The sequence below is a fragment of the Chaetura pelagica genome, unplaced genomic scaffold, assembly GCF_000747805.2.
Source record: "Chaetura pelagica isolate M959 unplaced genomic scaffold, ChaPel_1.0 scaffold49, whole genome shotgun sequence".
In the NCBI taxonomy this organism is placed as follows: domain Eukaryota; kingdom Metazoa; phylum Chordata; class Aves; order Apodiformes; family Apodidae; genus Chaetura; species Chaetura pelagica.
This window is the reverse complement of record NW_009970715.1, coordinates 2,147,587-2,155,867: the sequence shown is the minus strand read 5'-3', so window position 1 is coordinate 2,155,867 and position 8,281 is coordinate 2,147,587. Positions and strand designations below refer to the sequence as shown.

The window sequence follows — 8,281 nt, the reverse complement described above, 5'->3', positions numbered from 1 at the left end:
CGGGTCGGGGCGGCTGGTGCTGCCCGCGGCTGCGGGCACTGCTTCCCTCGTCTGCAAAATCCGTCCAGGATTTGGACCCAGAACCCACCCTGGAGGGAAAAACCTGGAATAAAGCACCTCGGAGCAAAAAAGTGTCCCTGTTGCTGCAAGGTAGGGCACTGCTTTCCCCCCCAGAGTGCCCAGCATCATGGGTAACATCCATGCCAAGTTAGGGCACTGCTTTCCCCCCCAGAGTGCCCAGCATCATGGGTAACATCCATGCCAAGTTAGGGCACTGCTTTCCCCCCCAGAGTGCCCAGCATCATGGGTAACATCCATGCCAAGTTAGGGCACTGCTTTCCCCCCCAGAGTGCCCAGCATCATGGGTAACATCCATGCCAAGTTAGGGCACTGCTTTCCCCCCCAGAGTGCCCAGCATCATGGGTAACATCCATGCCAAGTTAGGGCACTGCTTTCCCCCCCAGAGTGCCCAGCATCATGGGTAACATCCATGCCAAGTTAGGGCACTGCTTTCCCCCCCAGAGTGCCCAGCATCATGGGTAACATCCATGCCAAGTTAGGGCACTGCTTTCCCCCCCAGAGTGCCCAGCATCATGGGTAACATCCATGCCAAGTTAGGGCACTGCTTTCCCCCCCAGAGTGCCCAGCATCATGGGTAACATCCATGCCAAGTTAGGGCACTGCTTTCCCCCCCAGAGTGCCCAGCATCATGGGTAACATCCATGCCAAGTTAGGGCACTGCTTTCCCCCCCAGAGTGCCCAGCATCATGGGTAACATCCATGCCAAGTTAGGGCACTGCTTTCCCCCCCAGAGTGCCCAGCATCATGGGTAACATCCATGCCAAGTTAGGGCACTGCTTTCCCCCCCAGAGTGCCCAGCATCATGGGTAACATCCATGCCAAGTCAGGGCACTGCTGCTCCCCCCCAAAGTGCCCAGCATCATGGGTAACATCCATGGGATCTGTTTCTCTGGGCACAACCAGTGAGTTGTTGGCCCCACTGACATTTTCCCTCAAATGTAGGTTCAATGTGTTCAACACGAATAGAAACGTTTCCCTTGGAAGGGAAACTTTGCAGATCAACATTTGTTCCACACCCAAAAAAAAAAAACCTGGGTGCTGTTAAAATCAGTTGGGTTTTAAATCCAACTTAGGGTTTTTCTAAATGCCAATGGTTTTGTTTGTAGGATTGTTATGTGAATAAGCTGCTCGTGGTGTTTCAGAAGCTTTAACAGTTAAGAATTGGTCAAGAAGAACCATCCAACACAAGGAAATCTCCCATAAGGGTGCTCAGCTGCAAACATTCAGCTTCCTCCCAGCTGAAATGGAGATGAATCTTGACTGGGAATAAAACCCAGTTTGTCTGCTGGGAAAGGACCCTGCAGGAGCTGCTTTGGCTGTTCCCAGACCATGGTTGTTGAGGCCATGGAGAGGGAAGGGTTTGTGCCCATCTGATCAGTGTCCCCTGAGCAAACAGCCCCCAAGATTCAAGGTGCTGCAGCTCTTGGTGGTTCCTTGCCAGAGCTGAGCTGGATGTGGCTGTTCTCATGATGGGTGTTGTGGGAGAAGAGGCAGGACCATTCTGCTGTGCCCTACCAACAACAACAACAAAAGAAATAAAAATAAAAGCAACCCCCCAAAAAAAAACCCTCAGCCCTCCCTGCCCAAAAGATGAGCCAACAAAATCCCCCCTCAAAACAAAAAACACCACCAAAAACACCCCCAAACAACCCAACTCCAAAACAACCCAACACCAAAACAGCCCCACACCAAAACAACCCCAAAAGACCAAAAAAAGACCCCGACCCACCACCCATTTCCAACACCACCTTCCCCTACACCAGAGGGTTTATTTCCCCCTGGGGCTCCTGGGTGGTTCCCTTGGGCAGCTGCTGTGCAGGGAAAGGCAGAACCTCTGGTGAGGGGCTGCAGCACAGGGGGGCACATCAAAGCTTCCTGCACGGCCACAGCTGGTTTTTAAATCAATCCCTCAGCTCCCTTGGCCTTTTGGGTGGTGTTTTCAGTAGAAAGCATCACACCCAGGCCACGCTGTCATCTTCCAGCTGCACACCCAGCCCATACTGCCCATCCCATGCAGATCTAGATGTACACCCTGTCCAACAATGACTCCAGCAAATCCTCCTGGAGGACAGGAGGAGTTTTACCTGCCTGCAAGAGCCTGGTCCTGCAGGTACAGGCTGTTCCTCCTTGCAGGGAAGATGGTTACACAGCATCATGTCCTGATTTATTCTGAGAGTCGTGCCTGGGGTAAGGCCATCATCACTGTCCCTCATTTGTCACCACCTGGGTCCTCAGAAGAGTGGAAATTTGGGATTTCTCCAGGAGAAGATTCTTCCCACTCTTCTGCATCCCTCTCTACCAGCCACAGGAGCTGGATGGTGAATCTTGGGAGCTACCTGAAGGCAGGGAGTGAACTGGAGTCATGCTTTCTGTGGAATCATGTTTACCCAGTGTGGTTATGAGATGACTAACTGCAAAATTAGTTCCTGGAGGCTTCTAAATCCATCCATTTGCTGGGTGTTGTAAACAAAATGCTCAGACTAGAAATAACCTGTATGTTTTCAGTAGGTAGAGTCATGAACAACTGTAATGTATTACCATGAACCACAAGAATTTCTCCATCAGTTCAGAGCCTGGAATTTCATGCAGCTTCTTTCTAGATAATGCCCAGCCTCCCTGGATTTTTACCAGCAGATTCCTGAACCCACTGTTACATGTAACATCTGACCAGATGATCTTTTGTTTTTTTCCCCTAGGTTTAAAATTCAAGCATCTGTCTTCTGGCAGAAAATACTTTGATCTGAATTGCTTGGTTTAAAGTATCACTTTGCTTCTCCCTCTGCTAGTTAACCAGTGAAAGTGGTGGGGAAGGTGTTTCAAAACAGGCAGGAGCAGTTCAGCATTCAGAGAATCCTTCTGGTTGGAAAAGGCCTTCTAAGATCATGGAGTCCAACCAGCACCCAACTCCACCAGCCATTAACCCAGCTCCACCAAGGCCAGTGCTCACACCTTGTCCCTCAGCATCACACCTACCTGTCTCTGAAACCCCTCCAGGGCTGGGGATTCAGCCACCTCCCTGGGCAGCCTGGGCCAGTGTTTGATGACCCTTTCAGTGAAGAAGTTTCCAATATCCAATCTAAACTTCCCCTGGAGCAACTTGAGCCCATTTCCTCTTGTCCTCTCAGGTTCCCAGCAGGGATGTGGGAACCCTCTGCCCTGAGTGTCTTGGTGGTGAGAACTCAAAGCCAGATGCAGTTTTCCTCACCCACAGAGCTGGGTGGTTTTGGTGCAAACTAACCACCCAGCATTCCTGACTGCTGGAGAGCCTGTTTGCCCACATCCACCACCCCCCTTCCTGGAGAGGTGATGCTCCCTGGTCAGCACAGGAGCCTTCTCACACATCAGTGCCACCCTCCACAGAGCCCTCCTGAGGGCACTGCCACATCTCACCCATTGCTGGCTGCTCATGAGAAGCTGTCCATCTCCAGGTGAGAAGGTGCCAGTTCAGCCACACCAACCTGCCTTTATGCCCCAGGGACCTGCTCATCTGAGCCTGAGACTCATGACCTAAATTCCATCCTTTCATTGCACAGAAGACTCAAATACCCCACAGGCAGTGTCCTCCTGAGGAACAGCCCTGCAGCTCCATCCCCCTGATGGACCCTGGAGCCCCTGGTGTCCCTCCTGCCCACCAGCTGCAGCACAGGCACAGCAGCAGGGTTCCTCTCAATGGATCAGGTCATTTTACATCAATGGGATCAGCAGTCAAAGCTGATCACAGTTTGAGCCATTAACCAGAGAAAACAATCCAAGAAATGGCAAAACCCAAGTTATATAGAAGCATTGAATGGGTTTGGGTTGCAAGGAACTTAAAGACCATCCAGTTCCAACCCCCCTGCATGGGCAGGGACACCTCCCACCAGCCCAGGTTGCTCCAAGCCCCATCCAACCTGCCCTTCAACACTTCTGTCGTGGTTTGGACCCAACAGGACAATAAAGAACCAGCCCCATGGCCACTCACTCAACTTCCCCCTCACACACACCCTGGGCTGGGAGGACAAACCCAACTAGAAGCTCCTGGGTCGAGACCAAGGACAAGGAGGGATCTTCACTGATTGAGGACCAGGGCAAAACAGACTCAACTTGGGGGAAATGATACTTTAATTCCACACTAATCAGTGCCCCCAGGACACAGACACCCCAGAGCAGGGCTCACACACATTACCCCACCCCTCCCTTCTTCCCAAATCCCTTTGCTCCTGGTTTCTCTCCCTCCTTCCCCCCAGCACAGAGGGATGGGGATGGGGTTTAGAGTCACTGCACGGGCTGGTGGTTCCTGCTGCTCCTTCCTCCTCAGGGAGAAGGATTCCTGACAGTCCTGCCCTGCTCCCCACGGGTCCCTCCATGGGATCCTCCCCCAGCTCTTCTCTCAGTTCTCTCATATGTTCATGGCAGAGGTTCATCTGTTGTCCCTCTAATGGCTCCTTGGCTGGTTTGGAGCAGGGGGAGCTTCTCAGCTTCTTACCAGAGCTCCCCCTGGGGCCCTTCTCCAGCTACCAAAAACCCCACCAAACCCAACCAGAACAACTTCCAGGGATGGGGCATCCAACATCTTCCCTGGGCTGCCTGTTCCAGTGTCTCACCACTAAAACTGGGTTGTATCTCAGCTGGGGTCTTTGGCATCAGTTGAAAGCTTCAAAAATAAAGATCACAATAACCCAAAGAAGGAAGCAAAGCCCTGGTACCTGTTTGCAGCATCAGTTTTGGGGGCAGGAGGTTCCTGCACAGACCCAGCCAGCAGGTCCAGCAGGAGGTTCCTGCACAGACCCAGCCAGCAGGTCCAGCTGCAGCCGACAAGCCCGACGTGCTCCAAGAGGGTTTGCAAAGTGGGAAATGCATTTACACTTCTGAATAAAAGCCCAGATGCTGTTTATGCTGTTCTCTAGCATCTTGGTGCACTGTATTTTTAAAAAAATTATTTGAATCAGAGCTCTCATTCTTTAATTAAACTTCATTTAGCTGCCATCTGCCAGGGATCAAAATGGCTTCATGTTTTTCAACTCTTAATGAGGATTGTTATTGGGTTTGTAAACACATAAACAACTACAAAACCAACAACAACAACACACCAAAGTGTCTGGAAAGTAATGAAGGAGGAACAGGGCTCAAGATCTGCATCTTCACTCATCTCATTGTAATGGAGCTGATCCCATTCAGCAGATAATCACGTTATAGACACACACACACACACAAAAGGGTATAGAAATACCCTGCAACTGCAGGATGGGGCTGATGAGGGCAGGTGTGAGGAGCCAGCTGAGGGAGCACTGACAGTTCCCTGCCTGTCCTTCCTCCCAGCTGGGAAGGGTCAGTGCTCCTGGGCTGGGCACAAATTCAGGCACCCAGGGTGGGAGTTTCCCTCCCCAGGCAAGGAAAATGCAAAGTGGGTGTTGTAGCCCTGAATCTCCCCAGAATTACAGTGGGCATTACTGCTTTTCACTCCCAGGTATCTCTCAGTTACCAGAACCCAGCAGCCTCCAAATCCAGCTTGGGGACACAGGAGGTTCCCAGTGGTCCTGAAGCACAAGCTGCCCTTGGGCCAGCAGGATTGGGAGCACCCAGAGCTCCCATTAATGGCTCCAGAAAGGTTGGGATGAAAACCTAAGCCCAGAGCTCTGGCTGCCAGGTGCCCCAGGGCACAACCAGCTGTCCCCTACCCCATCTTCCTCCCCAGGCCCTGAGCTGGGGCTGCAGAGGGACCAGGCAGAGCATCCACCCCCCAGGTTTGCAGCCTTTAGGACACATTCTCCTTGCTGAACCAAACCATCAGTCCCCAGCTCAGCCCCCCTGCCCCACTTGGACTCCACATTCACCCCAGCCATCCAGCAGCAGTAATTAGGGCTCTGTGCAGGGCACTGCTCTCCAAACCTCATCCACCAGGGGTGTGTGGCAACCTCAAACATCTCCACTCGTGACCCAACCGCGCCGCTGCCGTCGGTGATGCAACATCAGGCCTTTGGGGGCCTTTTTTAACAGGAAAGAAAGAGAAAAGTCTCATTATCATGAATGTAGGATTGTAGGAGACACCTACTCGGTGTGGTTTGATCTGTGAATAAGCCCCTTTCAGACATCTGGGAAGAGAAAATTGTATTTTTATCCTCAGAATCATGTTTTCTTTGTTTCCTAATTGGAGATGCCACAGGTTTAAGCATCAGGCAGAGACATGAAATACTTTGGATTTTGGTGCCAACTGCTCAGATGTCAAACTGTACCTCTAATTGGGGTCAGTGATACAGATCTTTGCCCTCCTTTCAGCTGCTGCCTTTATGCCATCTCCATTTGTTTGGGCTTTTATCTTCTCATGTGATTATTTGCATCCAACTCCACAGCAAATGCAAGTCCAGAGCCAGGAAATAAAACCACAGCTGCCTTGAAACTCTTCCACCCACCATCAAAACCCTCCAGTGGCCTTAAAAGACAAGGACTAGAGCAGACCAAAAACCCATGAAACAGATAAAGCAGCACATTGGACTCAGAAAAGCTGTCCCAAGTGCCTGTGACCTGGTGTCTGCTGCCACCCACCCTCCAGCTGCTGGGTTTTGGGCAGGTTTGCTCCATGAAAAGGCTGTTACCTGTCCTGGAGGGACACCCTGCCATGGTCACCCCATGGTGCCACTGTGTTGCTGCTTGGGATGACACCAAAGCCACAACCTCGTTTCACTGGGGGCTGCATTTACCCACACAAGTCAGGATGTTTCTCCTCACCAGTGGTTGGCACCATGAGCTTCTGCTTCCCAACCCTACAAGTGGAATGGAGGGAAAATGGCAAGAACTTCCAATACTGTCCCTTAGTTTGCTGGGTTGCTTCTCACAGGAGGAGGAGCAGCCCAAGGTGTGTGGAAGACCCTGGGTGTCCCCCTGGATGCTCTCAGCAGTGCCAGCTCCTGGGCCAGCATGATGGGACCAGTGGAGCATCAGTGGGATCAGCCTGCACTTACTGCAGGAGCTTCTTCCCCCCCCGCCCAAAAGGCATCAAAACCTCTTAGAAAACCACAAATAGTGAAGAACTTCACCAGCTGAAAATCTTCTGGTTGGGAAGGCAGTTAAACATAGACACTCAAAACTGCTTCTGGGCCTTTCTGAGGCCACACATGAGAGGGTTTGGGGGGTGTTACTCCTTGGGGGAGGCCTGAAACTTTCTTCCTGCTTATTCCAAACCTGCTTCTTCCAAACCTGCTTCTGCTCCAGAGCCAGGAGGACTCACAGACACAGGACTCTGATGCACAGAGGGCTGGGTCTCTCATCCATCACCACTGCAGTTGGGTACCCCCTCCTCCTGCAGCTCTGGGTCTAAGTCTTTACACCTCTCACCTAAATTAAATGAAGCATTAAAATGTGTCAAACCTCTTGGGATACAAGCACTGGTGACACTAAAGATTCTACTGAGCAGCCAAAGCACAACAAGGTCTGTCCAGGGCTGTACTTTACTCTTCCCTATAAATTCTATTTATGAATAATATACAGAATAAAAATAAGTACTTTTAAGAGCAAGGCAACACTTTTTATTTTTATTTAAAAAGGCCTTGATGGCAGGAATATAGTGTAAAAATCATTGGAAAAACTAAAAGGCATTGATACATATTGGAATATACACTTTTTACATAAATTACATTTATTTATTTATTCTTTCATTTGAGGTTCTTATTCGGTATTGAGGTCTAATAGTTAATAGGTCCTGGGATCTGGACGTTTAGACCACCATAGTCTAACATGTACATGTTCATGGGCCATTGCTGAAAGAGAGGGAGAGAAAAAAAGAAGGCAAAAAAAAAGTCTCTGTTAGGACAAAACAGAAAACCAGGCATAAATAAATCTCTGACATGTTCCAACATGGGTTGTCGCTCCTGTTTTCCCAATAAGATCAAAGCATCAAGCCCAAACCAAAGCACCTCTGACAAAAAAAACCACCCAAACAAAACCAACCCAAACAACAAAAAACAAACCCAAACCTTCTAAGTTGATAGATCTCTTGCACTTTTTAATTTCTGTTTTCAAAGCACCTGGTATCCTTGACAACTGAAGCCAAGCCCTGAGGGAGCAGCTGGATGCACCTCCCTGGTTTGCCCTCCTATTTTTTGCAGCACTCTGGAGCAAGGTGGGGTGGAGCTGGAGGGATGCTCAGACCATGGGGAACTGCTGGGTCCTACCAAGAGGTGCCACCAGGTGCCACGGGGGGGGGGGGGGGGGGGAGCGAGGATAC

General features: G+C 50.6%; 1 protein-coding gene across 1 annotated transcript in view; it reads right to left on the bottom strand.

Annotated features, from left to right (window-relative positions):
- Positions 1-7,560: 7,560 nt before the first annotated feature.
- The window catches only part of GTF2IRD1 (GTF2I repeat domain containing 1), a 47,843-nt gene continuing 47,122 nt past the window's right edge, over positions 7,561-8,281 (bottom strand). Inside the window, exon 27 of the mRNA XM_010006070.1 lies at positions 7,561-7,814. Coding sequence (XP_010004372.1) covers positions 7,740-7,814 — 75 coding nt within the window. The 3' untranslated portion in view covers positions 7,561-7,739. The remainder of the gene's footprint in view (positions 7,815-8,281) is intronic.